This window comes from Aedes aegypti, chromosome 1 (genome assembly GCF_002204515.2).
Source record: "Aedes aegypti strain LVP_AGWG chromosome 1, AaegL5.0 Primary Assembly, whole genome shotgun sequence".
Classification (NCBI taxonomy): Eukaryota; Metazoa; Arthropoda; class Insecta; order Diptera; family Culicidae; genus Aedes; species Aedes aegypti.
The window spans coordinates 195891917-195913303 of NC_035107.1; the positions used below are offsets into that span (position 1 = coordinate 195891917).

The 21387-nt window shown below is 36.4% G+C and overlaps 1 protein-coding gene across 3 annotated transcripts in view; it reads right to left on the bottom strand.

Annotated features, from left to right (window-relative positions):
- LOC5567775 overlaps positions 1-21387 on the bottom strand; it is a 709794-nt gene that overhangs the window by 16895 nt on the left and 671512 nt on the right. For all 3 annotated transcript variants that reach the window (XM_021856664.1, XM_021856662.1, XM_021856655.1), the window contains 4 exons: positions 1705-1760; positions 702-886; positions 261-640; positions 57-199 (listed from right to left, as the gene is read on the bottom strand). In XM_021856664.1, the coding sequence (XP_021712356.1) occupies positions 57-199; positions 261-640; positions 702-886; positions 1705-1760 (764 nt within the window). The remainder of the gene's footprint in view (positions 1-56; positions 200-260; positions 641-701; positions 887-1704; positions 1761-21387) is intronic.

Genomic DNA, 21387 nt, shown 5'->3' on the forward strand with positions numbered 1-21387 from the left:
TAAAAAAACAAGTTCAGTTAAATGCGTTCCTCAATACCAGAAAATATTATACTTACGACTGGTTTCGGTTTCGTTGGCGGTGGAGTTGGAGCTTGTGTAGTGCGAGTTGTGCGCATTGTTGTCGTCGTAGGAGTAGTGGTCGTCGTCAACAAACCTAGCTCAGCTAGACGCTTTAAGTGAAAATCTTTTTGGGATTCAACTGTAAAAGTAATTAATTGTTATTAAAGTTGATTTACAACAAAAGTATATAAATAACTCACCGACACAAGGATTCAGCCAGAGTAGCCGCTGCCAACCGAGACAGTCGTACAGCTGTTGCACCTCCGACCCCTGACAGGCGCAGTTCGTCCGAAGAGGTGTTCCCAGAATTCCCAGCATGGCTTGCCTGCAAGCACTGGTTTTGCCGGCACACTTTTTCGTTACACTATCCACGGCACATGACTGTTCGAAGACCTCCAACCGGGAGCGGCAGTCATCGTCCTGTCGACACATTTCAGCTACCGCATGGCAAGACGGGGGCGGACTGAACAAGGCTCCATTCGATTCCTGCGGGCTGAGATTCTCCGGAGGCCTCTGAGCGCAAGCCGGATGCAATTTTTCCTGAGCAATCATGCAGCTGTCGTGGCGATTCGGGGTTTTCCTGGGATTAAGAAAAGGCGTTGTCAGTATCAATTAGGTTATTCTTATTTTGTTGCACAAACCTGCATAAACAGAACGCTATATCCAAACTGAGATCATCGTGGATGCCCTTGTAGAAACTTTGGAGAGAATTCATGCAGGCGTTCCGATTGCACCGATGCAGGTCACAATGCATCATAACCGTCTTGAAGGCCGTGTAGCATGATGGATCCGACCGGCATGAGTCCATGGCCAGGTGGCAAGTGCTCTGTAACAGAAGTAGATGAAAAGGATTGTAAATCAAAAGGCTACAACTAACTTTCTATGTGATTCAGTCACTAATTTCATATTCGTACATGGCACTGTTTTCACATCAAGATGATAAAAAAAACTATCGAATGATACCGTCGAGTCTCATATTCCTAAAAGACTCAGTTTATCAATGATAAACTTTTGACTGGATTATTTTATCATTTCAACTAATGTAAATGTTTATATAACAACTAAAAGACCTTTGTTTGTACGAATATAAATTTGAGCTATTGTATGAATATTGATTAAATGTAGATCGATAGCGGATAAACCCAGAATGTTATTAGCCATTGCTGTCGAAAGTATCCTTCTTCATTTTTTTGACATTATGTCCTGGGACAGAGTCTGCTTCTCAGCTTAGTGTTCTTATGAGCACTTCCACAGTTATTAACTGATAGCTTTCTTTACCAAATTCACCATTTCCGCATTGGTATATCATGTGATAGGTCCGATGATACTCTATGCCCAGGGAAGTCAAGGAAATTTCCATTACGAAAAGATTCTGGACCGACCGGGAATCGAACCCAGACACCTTCAGCATGGCTTTGCTTTATAGCCGCGGACTCTAACCACTCGGCATTTTGTATTGAACAATCAAACCTCGATTTACGAACTTGTGATAAACGAAAGAAAACTAAATATAACTGCATTGAAATAAGACATCGTTAAAAGAGGCTTAAATGTTTTTGAGATCTACTATTGCATTTTTTAACCCTTCTCAATCATCTGCTTGCATTTCCGCTCGACGCCTTTAATTTCCTGCTAAATGCTCACCTGGAAATGGATGAAACTCATCTCTGCTTCCTTCTCCTCTATATCATCCGATCCGACTATTTTGTAGATGGGCGGAGGTGTTGGCAGTCCAGTGGATTGGGTAGTTAGCATCGGTAGGCGAATTCGCAGGAACACGAGAGCGCGAATAAGATTCCGGTTCGGCGAGGTACACACGTACGGACGGTTTCGGTTGATTGACAATCGCCACCAAACGCGAGCGGTACCGAAAAGTAGCGATGGGAAAAAAGAACGAGAAAAAAGGAAATCCGGTCAGTGTGAAAGATAAATCTTCAAATCCCAGTTGGGATCCTCAGGTATAAGAAAAAGGGAAGATGAGTCTGTGTTTTATTCGTATGTATGGTACGAGGAAAATTTATTGTATCATTGCGCTCGTCGTGCACCCAGCTTTTCTCCGGCGTTCAAAAAAAACCTCCTACAATCGTGCTTTTTGCGAATTTTGAAACCGGGGGATTTATTTGCCAGGCGTTTTCAACCTCATTTCCTCGGCAAACTCAGTAAGAATATCCAAAGGTAACATAAAGTTATGTATTGCATGTTTACTCTGCATGTTGCACCCTTAAGGTGAAACATCTCGGAATCCAAAGATGGCCGTCACTGGCCGAGTTGTACCCCTACTCACGTTTTCAATGGCACAAAACTGGATAAATAGTTGGCAAACGTTTCTGATCTTCTTATTTTATGCTTTCTGTTAGTGCATAAAGCCAAAATAAAAAGTTCACTGTTGTTGGATGCTTGATTCCAAACTGTTTCACCTTAAACGAATTAAAACAAAATCGAGCTCTTCTGGATCGTTATATCCCAGCTGTTTTTAGTGGGATGAATCAGATTTTTTGTTTGTTACTGAGGCAGTATAAGCTTATTATCTACAAAATGTCTCCAGAATCAATTGGAAGACAGATGAGAAACTGCGGTGGACGTAAAGTGGGTGGTAGCGTCTAATAGAAGACCTGACTATATATGACACAAAAGAAGCTCCGCAGTACTAAGCATCTCTGGGCATCGTGAAGTTTGAGAATATAAGGCAGAAATAAACCTTAAATAGTATTTTACGGAACAAGTTGCAGAATGATGATTTTAACAGCACGAATCGTAAATTTATCGGCTACGAGGCTTGTCGAGTAGGATAATTACGATGACTGCTGTAAAAATCGAGTTCTGCATCGAGTTTCGTACAACATTTTTTGCAATTTTGTAGAAGACCACTTGAGGGTATCAGAAATTATATCGGAATGCATTAACTATCATTTTATAATTTCTGAAAAAATGTTGTGTTATGATTCATTACGCAACTCGAAACAGTTTCGTAATGAGAAAGCGTTTCGCAATGAATCGGTACAGTACTGGTTTCAGTTGCGTAATGACTATTCCCGCACTGCATACTTCAGTGCAGGAAAGTAGGCCGTTTCATGACAGATACCCCGAATTCCAATATCATGCGGAAACGTCATCAATGTCATCATGTGATGGAATTCGGGGATATTGAATTCGGGGTAATGGGGTAGAGTCATCCAAGTAATCAGTTAGTACTTTAATTCACTCTGCCTGCTAATATCTTCTTCCTTCTGGCATTACGTCCCCACTGGGACAGAGCTTCTTCTCAGCTTCGAACCCACGACCCTCAGCTTGGTCTTGATGAATAGCTGCGCGTTTACCGCTACGGCTATCTGGGCCCCCTAATATAGTCTGCTAATATAGTACTTTTATACAACTGACATGCCCTACATTAGCGTTATAAGGCCAAAAATGTGAATTAGCTGGCTAGCGGTCACTGGGGTATGTTCACATACGAAATCCATTGCAAATAATGTTGTTGCATTACACGCGAGAGTTGCATCAGCGATAGCAACGTGCAGTCAAATCCAATAAAGTGCGCACTTGCTTGTATTCACGAAAATAGGCACAAATCATGTGCTTGGAAAATTTCGGTTTTCATAGAGAAGGAACAAATGTATTCAAAATAAGGTGCCCACTTGGCGTTCCCTTTACTTAACCATATTTTACTCTTACTTGTCGCAAAGGCTTTTGTCGATTTAAGACTTTTGAGAGACGTTTTGAAGTAATTTGAAGTGAATTTGAAGTAAAAATCTGTTCAGTTGCGCTGTTATATGGTGAAATGTGTTTTAATTGGCTATACTGGGAAACCCATTGAATAAAGCTGGTCAGATCAATATTATTCACATAGCCAAATACGAGCATTATAAACGCTTTTGAAAAGTTCTCAATTAGATTTAAATGACTTATGTTTTTTGTATTCTTTGCATATGTTCAAAATTGTAAAATCCTCAAGCACGAATAAAAACAACCAATATAGATTTTTCCGCATGAATACATAATTTGAGGATTAAAAATAAACAGACAAATAACTAATAATTTGCATCTTTTCGATATAGGTGCATATGGTAGAATACACATGTGTCTTAGAACGGATACCGTAAATTCGGGTGAAATTTATCACCGTGTCACTCGATTTAATTTCTTGCTAATGAAGCACAAATATCAATGTAACCTGCAGTGAATGAACGTTGTCTGTCGTAACTATTGTCGAATTGTGTGCTGTGAAGTTTTTTGCGTTAACGAATGTTTATTTCTATGAAAATAATGCAAAATTCCAAAATCATGTACGGTGCAGTATTAACAAACATCCATAAACTTCTAGTTCTAAACAAGGATTTGAACATGGTATAAACCCTAAAGTTTGTGAGAATGCTGGAGATATATCCCCAAACCAGATTTCATGATCCTAACTCGTACCAATTTGCTCATTCGGTGGAAATAATTGAATTTCTGTTAGGTATCAGGAAATTGCATACATTAAGGCGTTCTCCGCGTAATTCTTGAAATTTAACTATTTCATATTTTTATAAATATTATATTGTTAGGAATTTAGCAAGCATATTTGAATTAAGGTAGGTCAAATTTATTATGTAGCGTTGGTTTGAAAACTAACAATAATCGCATTGAGAAGTGATCATTTTCACCCCGAAATGAGATTCCTCGATTTTTTATTTAAGATGTATTACTTAGCACTAAAATTACATTTGTTAAAAAAATTCGGTATATAAGTCAATGAGGCTCACCTCCGTACTTGTTGTCCTGCATTCATTTGTTTGGCATTGTCAACATTTACAGAAAACAGACAAGAAAATCCGTGAAAAATGATCAATTTCACCCGAAATTACGGTACTCTGTATTTTTGGCTAAATCTCTCAATTTAAGCCCAAAATTTTCATTTATTTATTTACAGCCTTCGATTTAAAAAAAATCTCACATACTAATTTCTTAAATCTAATTCTTGATTTGAAAGCTAGTTTACATATTCTAAATTCATAATTTTGATTCACATCGTTAAAAGATTGACAGCAAACATAAAGTGGATTATTCTGACCGTACTGCGTTCTATGCGTGGAGCGTCGAAAGAATTCCGTTCTGCGAGTAGTTCTTGCTGGGACATTAAAACGAAGTCGCGTCAACCGTTCAGTCGATGTTATTTTCGAGGTGATCAAAGATGAAAAGTCGTTGTAAATAAGTTCTACGGGTTTTCAATGTGGGCAGGTTGGTCAGTGCACACCGGTGTTCGTATGGAGGCAGATGAGGCCGATTCCTCCATGGAAGCCGTCGAAGTGCAAATCTGATAAACGCCTTCTGCACTCGTTCGGTTCGCTCTATATGCACTGCATGAAATGGAGTCCATATCACTACCCCATACTCGAGAATACTGCACACTAGTGATATGTACAGTATTTTGAGGCAGTAAACGTCTTTAAATTCACGAGCATTGCGTTTTATGGTGCCTAATACAGCAAACGATTTGGCAACAATTTGATTAATTAAATAAGGTACCGTTTTGACTCATATTCCGAACACTTAAGGCCAACAGTGACTTCAAATACATCTGATTGGCATAAATTGACTGATATTAGTGTGATTTTTAATTTCTTCGCAAAGCCTATCTGCTAGCTGTTGGGTGTACCAATAATAATGTTGATTTAATTAGTTTTAGTATTGTTTTTACGTAAAAGTATGGAACAACATTTTGATTCAAATGCCGAACACTGTGTTCATTCTGTCTCATATTCCAAACACCTTGATTCAAATTCCGAACAGCACGAATAAATCGTATCCAAATGGATAATTTCGCAAATAAATTCATCTGAGCTTGTTCTACTGGTCTCAAACTAGAGAATCATCACTACTGCCGCGGTATAAATTATATTGGAGACGTTAAAATTGAATTGCAATTGACTGAAATTTCCTTGTTATTTGGTGACATATTTCAGCGAAACATTTCAATCAAACCGCCATACAAAAACTGAGTGTTCGGAATATGAGTCTGTTCGGAATTTGAGACAAAACGGTATCTTTGGAGCGTTTATATATGTGATATGAAAAAAACACCTCAGGCAACAAGCATTCCTAGATGTATAAACTGACTTTAAGCTCAACTCGTTTAAAATCAATTACTTACATCACCGTATATTTATTTCAACTAGATATGAGTGTTGCACCATATGTACTTCTGTTGGTCTATGGACAAAAGGTCGAAAGACATAAGGTTGAAAGGCCAGAAGGTCGAAAGACAAAAGATCGAAAGGGCAAAATGTCGAAAATTATTTGCTTGATGGGACATTATCCCTTCTGTTGATAGGATGAAACGTAGTGATTTTCTTGGTGGTTTTGATGGCAGATTCAGAGTGGATCAAATGCTTTCTATTAGCACTGCTGAGAAAAGCGAGAAAATGCAAGAAATTTCAAGTGATTTGTCAGGCTTGTCGACATCGAATGATTATTTTTCACATCCATCTTTAGAAATTAATTTATATTCCTTAATTCAATGCATTCGGTATCGATTTCTGGCCATTTACCTTATTTGGATAGTTGATCAGAAATTGCAACAACTTCTGTGCAGGCAGAGCGAGCCAAGCTTCAAAAAGCAATAAACTTATTTTATTATTGTATTTCTAATCGTTTATAGAGTGCAATGGAAATTTTTGGAAATTTTCACTTTATCAACTCATTTCCGCGATGAATTTATTTACTCACAGTCACAGTACGAACGAAACCTGTAAAATTATAGCGAGTCGAATGTAACAAAAGGACTCCATCATATTTGATAGATATTTATGTGCAATCTTAAAATTACGTTGCTGCTGGTTTGAAAATGAGCTATAATTAGCTACCAAACTAGATGAATATATAAAAGAGTTCTAAATGGGATTTGAACTCGCGACCTCTGGAGCGATAGCTACACGCCCGAGCTCTCTCGGCTGTTTCACCACCTTAGTAAATGGCTGGCGAAAGTTGAACATGTTCTGCGTAGAATGAGTGTATCACAGAATCACTTCGACGGTTGGCGGTTTCATCCAGAAGTGATTGAAAGAGCAGTCAACAATGCGGAGCTTTCTCTCGGTCGCGTGATTGTTGAGCGTGGCTGGATTTGTTTTATGGCAGATTCATGTAAATATCTAGCGGATTTAACTTGATTTAACGGATTTGGAAGGGCCCTGATTGGATGACAGATGGTCATATTTGCTTCAGCTGTTGGCTAACGCTTGTAATTTTCAAATGCCTGCCACAATTTTCCGTCGATGTTCAAATTGCGTACTGCTTATACTCACAAATTTTTGCTGTGCAGTCATAAGCATCAAAAAATTAAAACCAGTTTTTCGTTCAAATTTTATAACAATCCTTTTGATAGCCCTACATCGCATTTCAAGTAGTAATTGTAATGCAACGATAGATTTTTTTGAGCACAGTCACCACACAGTTTTGGATCAACTAAGTGATTAAGCATCATGGTGACGCTGTACCAGTGGCGTAGCTAGGGTTTTCGGGGCCCGATGCGGAGTCAAATTCGAGGGCCCTTCCAAATAGGAGTGTGTGGCAATTGACTAGCCAATTAATCGAAGCAATAATATACTTTCAATCAATATTCATGTTTGGGATAGAAAATAATGGACATGGGGTCATCTATTGTTGAAATCGTTTTTAATTTCTATTCAGTAACCATAATGTCAATAAATGATGAGTAATATACCGATACGACCACTTCAGGGGCTAAAGCGGCTAAGCATCCTAAACAAGAACATTCCTGAAAAATGGAACCAAAATTAGACTAAACAGGAATCACATTTCAATACGGATTGCTCAAGTAATCTGACGAGACAACTCTCAAAGCGTCTTTCAAAAAGTTTCTGCAGGGTTTAATAATTTTCTTCAGAAATTCCAAGAGAATGTAATTCAGATATTTGCAAAAAGTTTGCTTCAACGATTAATTCGAAGATTTCTTCAGGAGTACATTGAACGAATCCTTCACCGACTTCCCAAGCAATTCCTCCAGAATTTTCATTCGAGACACCTTGAAAATCTCAACCAGAACTTCTTCCAATGATACCCACAGATTTTTTTTTACAATGATTCCCTTAGAAAATTTTCCAAAAGGAGTTCTCAAATAATTGTCACAAGATTTAACTAGGAAAATTGGCCAGGAATATGTTAAGATAGTTTATCAGATTTAATTGGAAGGAATTCCTTTAAAAAAAATCGTGAATGATCGATAAACTGCATTAGATACTAATACTTTATTACGTAATGTTACTTATATGCTTAACTTCTCATTGTTTTTTGAATTTCTGGGGTGAAAAACCCTTCAAACTTTAGATTTAGCTTGCAAAATAGCGTTTTTTGGCGACCTGTTTGTTATACATTTCGGACACCAAATATACACATACCTCATGTGAATATAATTTGGACTGAGGCGTTGTCTCAGTCCATATAAAAAAAATTTCAGAGTTTATATGTATCGTATGAATTTTTCCGCTTATTGGATGTGAATATTAGTGATAATCAATAATTTCATTAAATACAAGCAAATATCATCAGAATCACGAATTACGCCTACAATAAATGAATACATGCGACATTCCAGTGTGTTTCATCAAATATCAATCAGGTGATGTCCAAAATAGATAATGGTTTTTGTTCAGTTTATATAATTTGGCCATCTGATGAAAAACACTGGAAAGTCGCAGGCATGCATACTAGCAGGCGTATTTCGTGGATCTGATGATATTTGCTCTCATTAAATAAAATGATTAATTATGACTAAAATACACATCCAATAAGCGGAGTAATGCATAAGTCACATGTAAACTCGTAAAATTTTATGACATGAACGTCTTTCCAAGAAACCATTTAATGGATACTGAGATAACGCCCCAGTCCAAATTATATTCACATAAGAAAGTCGAAAATGTATATTTGGTGTCCGAAATCTATAACAGACAGGCTGTTGAAGAACGCTATTTTGGAAGCTAATGCTACAGTTTATAAGCTTTTAATCCCCGGAAGTGCAATGAGACAATAAGCACATAAGTAATATTACTTAATTGAATATTAGTATCTAATGCGGTTAATCGATCGCCGTTTCCAGACATATCCTTAGCCTGTCAAAAATACAGAATTTACCCTACTCATGTCTCATCTAAAATCTTAGATGAACTTAGCTTCAATCTTAGACATATATTATCATATTGCCACTGTTCCCGCGGATACGATCCGGTAGGGAATAATTACACGAAGAGATGTTTTCGAGTTCACGATTTATTTCAGACTAATGTGTATGGCAGATTTGTGGAGTGTTTGTGGCCTCAACATAAGGCATGTACGTCCACCGGTGTGGTGCGGTATGATGCACCCCGGTGGCTTGTTGTTGCCCACAACAGTCACTTTTAATCTTTTATGAATGCCAATTATGAGCGCTATTATTGCATCTAATGAATGCTCTTGAAATGTACATCCTCTTGCATTGGGGGGTCATGCACAAATTACGTCACTCTCCAAGGGGTGGAGGGGGTCTAGCCAAGCGTGACAAGCCTTACAAAATTTCCGGAAGACTCATACAAAAAGTGTGTCAAAGGGGGAGGGGAGTGGGTCGAAAAAGTTGAAATTTAGCGTGACATAATTTGTGTACCATCCCTAGTAGGTTTCACAGATGTTCTGTTGATACGGTTGATTCAATTTACAATTTCGATATTTTTTTAGCCAATTTTTGATTGTTATGAAAATGGTTATCATTAATAAGTTGCATAATACATTAATAATGCAATATATAATTTCTCGTACATATATTCCTCACCATCTCATTGGAAGTGAGCATAGAACGACTAGCCTGTCCAAATTATATTCATGTCCAAGTTATATACGTTACACTGATGAAATACATTATAAATTCCTACAAGAGAGAAGTCTTTCAAAGATTTCCGAATCTCTTCTGGACTCTTAAGAAAGTCTTGGATGGGTCTTTAATGGAGCTAATAACGAAATAGGGTAAGTGTACCAGTTATGGCCATAGTGGTTCCCTATTTCGCCATACGTGATAACTTCAATGTCTTAAAATTTTGAAAACTTTTGTGTGTTGTAGTAGATAGATTTAAGATATATCTTGATGTTAAAACATTCAAAAATATTTAAAATGTTGAAGTTATCAAAATTTTACATATGGCCAAATAGGAAACCACTATGGCCATAACTGGTACACTTTCCCTAATTGAAAATTTACCCAACAAAAATTTGCTAGAGGAAATTCCTGGAAAATCTCGAGTGGAACTCTTTGAGGGGCTACAGTATTAATTGCTCAAGGATTTAGTGGATTTTATGTTTAAACTTAACAAATTTTTGAATTGACGAATCCAAGAAGAAATTACTTCAAAAACAATTCAAGAAATCTTTGAAAGCAATCCTTATTTACGGAGAAATTTATGAGGAATCCTTGGTTGAATTTTGTTTGAAATTCTTGGAAAAATTCCATGTAGATTTTTGTAGAATAATCCCTGAAAGAATTTATGGAGCAATTTCTGGAATAACCTGTGGGTTAATTGCTAGAGGAATCTTTAAAAGAATTCTTGTGGGGATCCCTGGAGAAGTCTTTGTACGTATAACTGAAGAAATCTGTATGAACCTCTAGAAGAATTCCTGAAGATGTATATCTATGAATCATTGCAATTCGAAAAAAGGAAAAGGTGACTTTAGATATATAATATGTTTTGCATAAAAAGAGACCTTTGTTCAACTTTGTTCGCGATATCGAAATATGCTCTGGTACTTTTCAAGAATGTTTAAAATATTGAGTACAAAATTTTGTCTTGGTTCAGGATATGGCTCATAATAAAATGTTCCCAATCCTGTCCCTTCCTTCCTCAGCCTCAAGTTATAAAGGGCCTCCTGATATTCGATAATTAACAGAACAATGTATTTTTGAATCCAAAACGTTGAAATATCCATATACTTGATTATATATGGGCCTCTACTCGTTACCGATTCAAGACCCCTCCAAACTTGATTTTCCTTGTCCCGAAACATTTCAGTATGTCAAAAACTCAATTTCTAATGCTATGAGAAACTTTCACCATAATTTCGGGGCCCCTAAGATTCCGGGCCTGGTGCGGACCGCACCCCCATACGCTACTGCGCTGTACTAAACAAAAGCACCTCCTTGGGTCTGCACAATGTAGTTGCTTATTCCTGAAAGCCTCAAAATTTGCGATTATTGACGAAAAGTGTCGATTTCTATCGAAATTTTAAACGTTGTCTATCCCACAGATGTGGATCAGTGGAAGATGAGGATCCTTATTATGAATCGACTCATATTAAGGATCAGAACACTATAAAACCAATTTATCTGTGAGTTAATCGAATGGTGTGTTAGTGAAAGCATACGTTTTGGCGTTTCTTTCGGAATCGTCTTATCGTTGATTCATAACTGTGGTATGGGTTTCAATGTCCCACAGTTATGAATCAACGATTCAAGGGATACGAATATCATTTTTTTTCATACGGACGGAAAAAGTATTCTAATGTGTGTTATGATTGACAGCGAAGCTGTACAGATTTATGGTTCACCTAGGTAAAATGTGTTCTGCGCAATTGAGGCTCTATTTGATGAGATATTCTATGTTTAAGTCAACTCTGATCCATATCTGTGTGCTATCCATAACTGTGGGGTGACTATAATTTATACCAGCCATAAAATTATGTTTACAGATACACACTAAATTTTCAAAAAAAAAAAAATGCCCAAAACAGGGTTAATTGTAATATACTGCCCATAAACGCATGTTAGTCTCATGGTTGCTGGATTTCATATTCACATGGGACAATTATGCGATTATGGGCAGTATACTCATAAATAGCAGAATTTCACAAAACTAAGTGAAAATTTTTAATTTTGGTAACTTTTTTCGCACGATCAGGGAAATTTTGCTCAATTAAAGATAATATAAGGATTATAGGCTATTCGCCTTTCTTCTATGAGGGTCAAACTTTTGCCCCACTATGGGCCAACAATTGTTTCCAATCATCCATGCAAAAAACACCTTGAAGCTTCCTTATGATAAGCCTTAAAATGCCCTAACATAAGAAATATCAAAAAAAAAATATATATATATCTTTATTTGGTTCCATGCAATAGAAGTTCGACCAAAAATTATGAACTTCACGTCAAAAAACAACAAATAACCATAACTTTTCCAAATCTCGATCGATTCTTATGATGCTTGAAGTTTCTTTCAAGAATAGCATTAGAACCCTTATGATATTTATGAGTTTTGTTTTTTGATACACTCATGAACGTTGAAGTAACGAAGTGGTAAACAATATTTAAATTTCATTTTATTGTTATTTGCAGATGATAATTAGGATACCATGATGTACACATCAACCACAACTAAATGGTTGCGAACCTCTGCCTTGTCCGCTCGTACAAAAATCAACTGCACCCGAATGGGAGTAATTTGTCTTGAGAATCTTTGCCATCACAGCTTTCGCCCAGGAAGAGCATCCAAGGAGCGACTTAAAATTAGGAACAAAAATCTTTCCTCTTCTGTCTGAAATCCTATACTTTCGTTACTACCGAACACCAGGTTTTCACAGGTCTGTCTCGAAAGCTGCAGGTTGATCCTATTTTTATTTTATTTCACGGGCCAACGCCGCCATCGCACACCGCGCACCGGTTGTTGTCGGGATTAAGTTCCTAACACCGCGCTCGCCGAAAGAAAAAGGGATTAAGGTAACACACGGTCTCTGGGGCCCCTTTAGGATTTTGCGACTTCCCCGCACGCCAAATTGAAAACAAATTACGAAACCAGTCAGTCAGCGTACGGAGGAATTTCCATTTTCATCCAGGTGATTTAGAGTCAAAATTGTAGAAAGAAAAGGTTTTGCTTGCGAGCGACATGCGCGTAGTTACAGTGACGTCAGACGGTATGTCTACGATGAAGGGCAAATAAGCAGTTACCTACATCGACCGTCCTAGAGATTGAGAACACAAAATAGCTCTTTCGACAGCGCTGGAGCGGACAGCGGAAGGAATGGGACGGATTCTGAAAGCCATAAATAATTAACAGAAACCACCAGTCAGTCAGTGTCGTCGTCGTCGTCGGTTTGGCACACTGCTGCGATTGAAATTGAACTCTCTGGGATCGATTGTTTCAGTTGCAAAGTGTAATTACGCTTTCATGAGGTTTCAGTTGATGAAGTTGTCATGTAATGGTCCCTACTGATTTTGCCATTTGTTGTGGTTTATTGGTCTTCAATCGGGACGACGAATGCTTTTTTGCTTGCTGTGTACATTCTCGGAAAACAGATTCCGATTAGCCTTTGATGTACGAATGTATTGTTTTTGATATATTTGTTCTTGTAAGCACTCTAATACCCAATCCCATCTTCGAACGGGGTACATTTTGGGTACATTGGTTATTTTTCGTTGCTTGGAAATACAATCAAACACCATACCAAAATTTTGTTTTCCTTTCGACAACATCACATCATTTATGAAATCACTAAGGCCCTGGGTCTACAATAACGCCCCCACCCGTTTGTCTTGTAGGAGACCTAAGTGTAGTAAGCTTTTCGTTCTACCAGAATTGCCAGCATTCAACGTGGCTTCAGCATGGCTTTGCTTTGTAGCCGCGGACTCTATATATTTTAGCAGTGCTTCCAGTGAAAGCTTATTCCTACCTTGCTAAAGATTATTTTCCTCTATCTTACTGTAATTTTCGAGCTTTTGAATTTAAATTAGTTTCTCTCAACCAGTGTTGCTAGCTACATGAACATATGTGTGTTGGCAGACTGTATAGCATGCAAGATTTTCTTCAACTTTGGTGAACAATCGATATCGTTATCTTAAAAATTTAATGGTATTCACATATAACACCTCCACATAATTGCCTCTTTTGATATCAATAGAGCAGCGTTGTCATATATACCCAGAATTTTAAAACTTAAATGGTCATTTAGGGCAGAAAGCGGTTAGCTTCTAGTGATTCTAGTGAAGAAGCAGAGAATCGTGGTCAGTATTTCCAAAATTGGTGCATTCAGGCTGAAGATTTTAAACTTAAGGGAATCAAGGTTTTCTTCCAATTCACAAAGGAAACCGAAAACCCTCAAAGAGATAAAGAGATTGCATTCGTACAGAATGCAAATACTACCATCTGAAAAACGGTGCAGTGTCTACCAAATGAGTAAAACTGATTCAGCATAAGCTATTTAAAACATCCACCAACGTCAGCTCTTCCCTCAAGATTGATGAATTGCCATGGGCGAAAAGCCACTTAATCTTCTGTCTGTGCAAAAAATAGTTACGTTGTCTGTACCTTTGGGTCATATTGACCTCAAATTCAAATCCTGGCAGTATTTCGAAGTAGGTCGACATGTTGACTATTGCTGTTAGTCTAGATAGCTGTTTTACCAAAACACCACACGGTATGTCTGAACCAGACGATTATAAAAATCGAATGTACAACGGATATTTTCTTGCCAGAGATCAGTATTTGTTCTATATTTTCATAATCGGAAGGTTTAAAAATATTCTATCGGTGACATTTTTTCCATACATTTAGTATGGGCTGAAATGCGTCGGAAAACGTGATTTTCATGAGTTTTAGTATTTTTTTTTTTTTTTTTTTTTTTGATTATAGACGTTTTAACCATAGCAGGTCATTCGCGTCTGATGAGTTTTAGTATGAAAAATAGCTAAAAAGTGGAAAAAATAAAAATTTCACCGATGGAATATTTTAAAACTTTCCTATTATTAAAATATAACCAAAATACTAAACTCTAGCGAGAAAAAATTCGATTTTCATAAGTGTCTGGTTCAGACATAGCGTGCACCAGACTGCCCTCTGATCTTCATCCTAAGTCTTAATTTTTCATCCTCACTAGTGCCACCTTGTGGAAAAATGTCAAACTAACTGAAAAAGCAATAAGCAATCGACATGATCTTGAATGATACTTCCATCAAACTTTCTAATTATTGTAGTCGAAAAACGATGTTTTTTTTACATTCTGACGTTTCGGCTGATGGGTTTTAGCCTTTTTCAAGAGTCATAAGGTCCATGCCTCCCTTGAAAAAAGCCAGAACCCATCGGTCGAAACGTCGATGGACAACTTTGTCAATGAAACTAGTCTCAAGCTTGAGATATACAAGTTTAAAATGTTTGAAACACACCACCAGTGGCCGTTTGTTGAATTTAACAGACATGCCCTTGTTTAGCCCTTTATTCAATAAGCAACTTTGTCGATGATATCATCCTTCTTAATCTTCAAAATCTTGATGTATAGGACGTCATTATTATTTTAGGAGATGCATAAAGCAAAATTCTATGGGATTGCCATAATGTGGTGAAATTCTAAACTAATCAATATGTATCGTACCGTGCTGCATCAATACCCGGACGCTTAAGCAGAGACAATTGTTCAAACTTCAGTTTTAAGATGTTTGCTTTGGATTTTAATGAAGTCACCTTATGTTTCCAACAGTTCTAAACCAGATTATTGTGTTAATAAATAATTAAATGGTTAAAATCACAATTATGCTATGAAAATCATTAAAGTACAATGACATGTCTTGTCCTTAAATCCGGACACCTGAAGCAATCTTTGTTTTTAAATCCGGACACTTTGGAATCAAAATCCGGACAGTGGTTTTATAATATGATATATTCGAAAAAAAATTGGTTTTTGTCCCTCTTCGAATTAATTATCACATTTATAAGATTTTCATGCACTCTTGTACATAGCATAGTGAAAAATTTGTATATAAACGCATAGTTTACCTCAAGTGCAGCCCAGATATATCCAACCAGCCAATAGTGGTTCAAAGTACAGCCAAAATATGGACTTTTTTCCGCATAAAAGGCATTCTGATCACTAAGTACATTCCTTTTGATGATATTTGCAAGTTTCTTCAGTTTCACTTTCAAAATAGTCACACACATAGATAAATAACAAGGCTTAAGAATGATGTCCGGATTTAAAGACACTTTCATGGTTTCCCGGACAGTCTCTGTTACGCTGTAAAATGCATATCTACACCATATTTCATCACTTCCGAGTTTTAGAACTGTTAAACTACCTTTTTATGAACAATTACATTGGAAAGCTTCCTCAATATATCAGTTTTCCACACTTTATCGCAAACTAAAACTTGTGGCGAGCTAGCGATGCTATCACCAAAAAACTTGCACTACAAGAGAATGACGTCTTTCTGAAGCAGCTGGTTGTTTTTATTTTATGTTTTATAATTATCAGCAATGGTAACTAGATTGTAATTTATAGTAATATGTTGAGAACAGTTGGAAGTAGAAGTTATGAGTAAAAATCACCATAATAATATTATATTTTACCTTCAATCAAAGAATTTCACTGGGGTGTCCGGATATTGGAACTGTCCGGATTTTGATTCACCACGGTAGTAGCCCTTCTTCTTCTCCCGTTGCAAAGCTTTACCGAATAGAGTATAGTTTTATGTAAAACTGTTTCTGAGATATAAGCGTCAAAAGTTTCAAAGTTTTACGCTTTTTGGGCTTTCTTCACAATAACCTCTTCCCGCAAGGAGTGGTTCATTTTGATTTTTTGTTTAATTTTCAAATTTCACATTGTTATTACGCCAGAAGGAATTGAGGTATGCAGTTGTGTTTTTTTCTCTTATATATCGAAAAGTATTCAGATGGAAGTTCCATTCTTGCGGAGACGGCGTAGGCATGGGTAGGAAAATTTTGGATTAATAAGGATTAATAAGCAAATAAAACATACATAGAAATCGTAAGCAAAAGGCTCAGAAAATTTACAGGCAACAAAAATCTCAAGAAAGTTTAGAAAATTATTTGTATGTTGTCAACCAACCTAACTCACGGTGTCTCTGGTAGAACAACATTAATATAAAAAAAATCAGTATCGCTAAAACACCCACCAAATGAAAGCTTAGGCTTTTCTCTTTCATTTGAGACCTGTTTGGAAATGTTCTATCGGGGGGTCCTGAACATTTTTTTCAAAACATTACAATGCCGTTTAATTCAGTACTGATTTCTTAATTATGGTTCACATAGTCATTTTCTTTCCTGTATATCTAGGTAGCCATGAGAAAAGTTACTACGAATAGTTAACCAATGAATAAAAAGGATTAAGGATTAGACCATTCTATTTAAACCAATTACAAACACGACATATCGATAAAGTAAATACGGTTTATACGGCTTAGGTACAAATGCTCACTATTGTACATTACTACAGTTCAAAGATGCTATCGATCATTTGCTTCGGAGTTCTCTGGAACTTTAAAATGATTCCAAGCAACTTGAAGATCGAAATGCACGGTTTCGCTGGCTTGTTTCCCATATTTGCTCAAACCACTTCCTGTGATTTAACATAACTCCTGGATATGATAGCGCAAATGTGGAACTTCGAGCTATTGGGTAAGCAATTCACGTTTTTGAAAAGTTCTCAACCTTTTCTGCAAAATCATCATCCAGACTCCTTTGCAAACAACTTTTATGCACCTGATCAAAATAATCAAGCGCCTGAAATCCATTTTATCATTGAAAAGAGATAATTTACAGAAAGTACGATAAATTTCAATTGCTAGCAAACTTGGATCCCGTTTCACTTCCAAAACATGCCGATTTTTCAAAAGCTTCTGACAGTTTTAGCTGGTGAATCCACATTTGCTTGGCAACTGATGATCCTCACCTGTGATAAAAGAATTAATTTTAAGGTCATCTTTATGAATCACACAATCAAACTGCTGATGCTTACCCATTCCTCGACATTATTTGGATCATTGTATTATACTTTTTTGTCAATCGGATTTACAACACCTAGTGAAATATGCAAGGAATTTGGTGGGCAATTTGTTCGTCGGGTGATCTGTCGAGCAGTGGATAGTAAATATTTACAATTGAAGAACTGCTCCGCCAGTTTATGGTCCGAGCCGAGACTTTTCCATTTCGCGGACTACATACGCGTCCATACCAAGTATTCGTGGATGAGCAGCTACATTGGATAGATCTTTTTTGTGTGGTACATTATGAGCAAGGAAATGTTGAACTATCTCCCATTATATAGCGCAAAACAGATTGACGATTTTAAAATCTCCAGCAATGAAGCACCTAAAATTATTCAAAAGCAACAGTTCCAAATTTTCTCAATATTGCTATATTTATCTGAAACAACAGAAGCAACAGCAAGCAGCAACAGTATTTTTACGCCAGTATCCTTACATCGGCCTTGAATCCCGATGACGTCGGAATTATGCTCGATAATCGAGAGGGTAACCTTAAAGGACCCTTCTCCATCGCTTGCAGATCGAACTGCCCAGGCCAACCCCCCTGTTTGGACATCACTTAATCAACTAACTCCTGAACGTTATTACAGTATATTACAGGTTTTAATTCAGTTTCTGCATTATCTTTCAAATCAAAGAGCAGATGTGTTACCTCTAAAACCCCTTAAACTGATTGGTTAAGTCTGCTGATTTTGAAGGCGATATTTGGGGCGATTGCAACATCCAAACCCCTTAGACAGCTGCTCAACTGCAACGTTCATCTGGTGCTCAAATCACTTTTTTTTTAATCAAAAACAAGTCATCAGCAAACAAATGGTTTTTTTTATGTTGCACATTGGGTGGTAAACCGTGTAGATTCAACAACCAACCAATTTAATTGGCACTTACTTTTTGCATTACTGTGTCTACCACGTTTTCCCTTTAGATTTTGTGAGATTGTTGTTCTCACATCATTACATGCTTCGAGTGGTAGGTTTTAAATTGTATTTATATTTATACAGTGCTATATTCAAAAATTTAAACGTGCAAGCTCGACATATTTTTGTAGGACAATACCAGACTTTAATCCTGATGTCGTGAATAATGTGCTATTCAATAATATCAACCACTATTGCTGATATCGTTTGCAGACATATATTTTTTAAACACAATACGCAAATCTTCGAACGATTTTCGGTTTCATGTTTCAGGTCTCCTGACAGAGTTTATATATTATATAATTAGGTGTGAAATTGGTATATATTTATTGTAATTATTAACAGGCATACCTCTAATCAGCAAACCAAAATGTTGACCCAAAATAATGAATTTATAAACTTATCACGCGACACAAGCACCAATTTTTCGCTATACCACCTTAAAACGCGACAACTTAAGCAATGCAGCGCCGATTTCCCTACTATTGATACCAATTAAGTTGTTTGTGCAATCTGTGAAACCATTTGTAATGTAATGATCCATGAGTAAATGTTTTCTCAAACGCTTTGTTTATTACTGATCGTAAAAAGGAATATCTTATGAAAATATATTTGAGTTTTAAGACGGTAGCATACTACTGAATCTAAATAAGGGTTGTTTATTGAAAATCTTTTAAATCTCTAAACATGTTTTTTTATATAAAATTTAAAATACTTTTTACAACCATTTTAGTTTTGTATAAATAAATAAATAAATTTTGATTCAAAATATACAATTTTACTATTTACTGAATTTATAATCAACTGAACAGCAACACTGCCAAAACAAGCTTGTTTTATGGAAATCTGGACACACATTAAAAAAGGGCACATCGACATTGGTAAACAATGGCTTTGTAAGATGCTGTTGAGCCCAATTCAACTCGATCACGCTTACCAATACTAGTATCAGGAAAAGCTAACACTTATCTTTCTTATAGTGGTGTTAGTTTGCATGGGCGAGCTAAAAAGGGTTCAGCAGCAACGTTTCTGAAAAAAGGCTCAAGACCTCTCCAGCCCTTTTCAAATGTTTGTCCAGAAATATTTGTCATGGCCTTCTACGGTTCGATTGAGTTGTTATCATATGGTACAAGCGATTCATTGTATCATACTATTGGTGGAAGAAGATCACCTATGATCTCTTACTAAAATAAAAAAAAAAATGTTCAGGACCCCCCGATAGAACATTTTCAAACCGGTCTCAAATGAAAGGGGAAAGTCTAAGCTTTCATTTGGTGGGTGTTTCAGCGATATTGATTTTTTTATATTAATGTTTTCTACCAGAGACACCGTGAACTAAACCATATTCACTGCACTTGAAGAGTACAACACAACATTTGAAAATGATCTCAAATAGGCCCTATGAATTTCTTCAATAATGGTGAATCCAAGATGAAGTCTAACAACTTTCCATCTAACATGACATTGGATGATAGAGCAGTAGATAATCCAAAAGACATCTGCAATCTTTTTGCTGCTTTTTTTTACAAGAAACTTAAATAAACTTTTCGGATAATCATCGTGAATTTGAACACTTTTCTAGTTTTCCTGATTTTACAAGCGATGTTGGCGTTAGTCATATACAGGTACAGGGCATTTTAACAGGACAGAAGAATTTAGATTCCACCAAAGGATCAGGGCCAGATGGAATCCCACATGTTTTACTGAGAAGCTCAGCCAATGAATTTACAGCACCATTATTGTGGCTGTTCAACATGTCACTTGAAAAAGGCAAATTTCCAAAAGAATGGAAAAGGTCATTTCTCATACCCATTTACAAGTCTGGTTAAAAAATCTGATATTCGAAATCATCGTGAAATTGTTATTATCCCGACCAGTGGATTATAACAGAGTTGTAACAGATTTTGTTACTCAGTTAGTGCGTTTTTTCTTACAATAAATGTTATAGTTTTGGCTGGTTAGTAGTTGAAATAACAAAAATTATAACACAATTTCCTCTACACTAAACTAAACTTAAACATAATATATTATAATTTAGACACAAATGTAACTCATTACGTTTCAAATCATACAAAAATATAACTCATTTTGTTCTTTTCCATAACTCAATTATAACAAAATTAGTTATAAGCAATTGATCTGAAAAAAAATATAACAAATTGTATTATAATTATGTTTAGAATTGAAACAAATTTGAAGCAGCTTTTGTTATCATACCTAATTTGTTTAATTATGCTAACATTTCCTCCATCAATTCAAAGTACTTCTAAAAAAATGAAACAATAGTTGATATTTGTAATTAATCTTGATATAATTATGCTACAATGTTTTTGTAGTCCATTGGTCGGGATTTCATCCATTCCAAAACTATTTGAATCAATCATGAAAATATATGTTCAGCCAAATAGATCATAGAATAACGAATGTACAACACAGTTTCTTTAAAGGTAGTTCTACTGACAATACAAACAATGGATAGAGGAAACCACGTCGCATCACTTTACACCAACTTTAGTGAGGCATTTGACAGATTAGATATTCCTATGTTAATTTTCAAGCTAAATAATACACCCCAACCTCTTTTTACGACCATTATCGGGGGGTCGTAAAAAAATCGGTCGTAAAAAAATC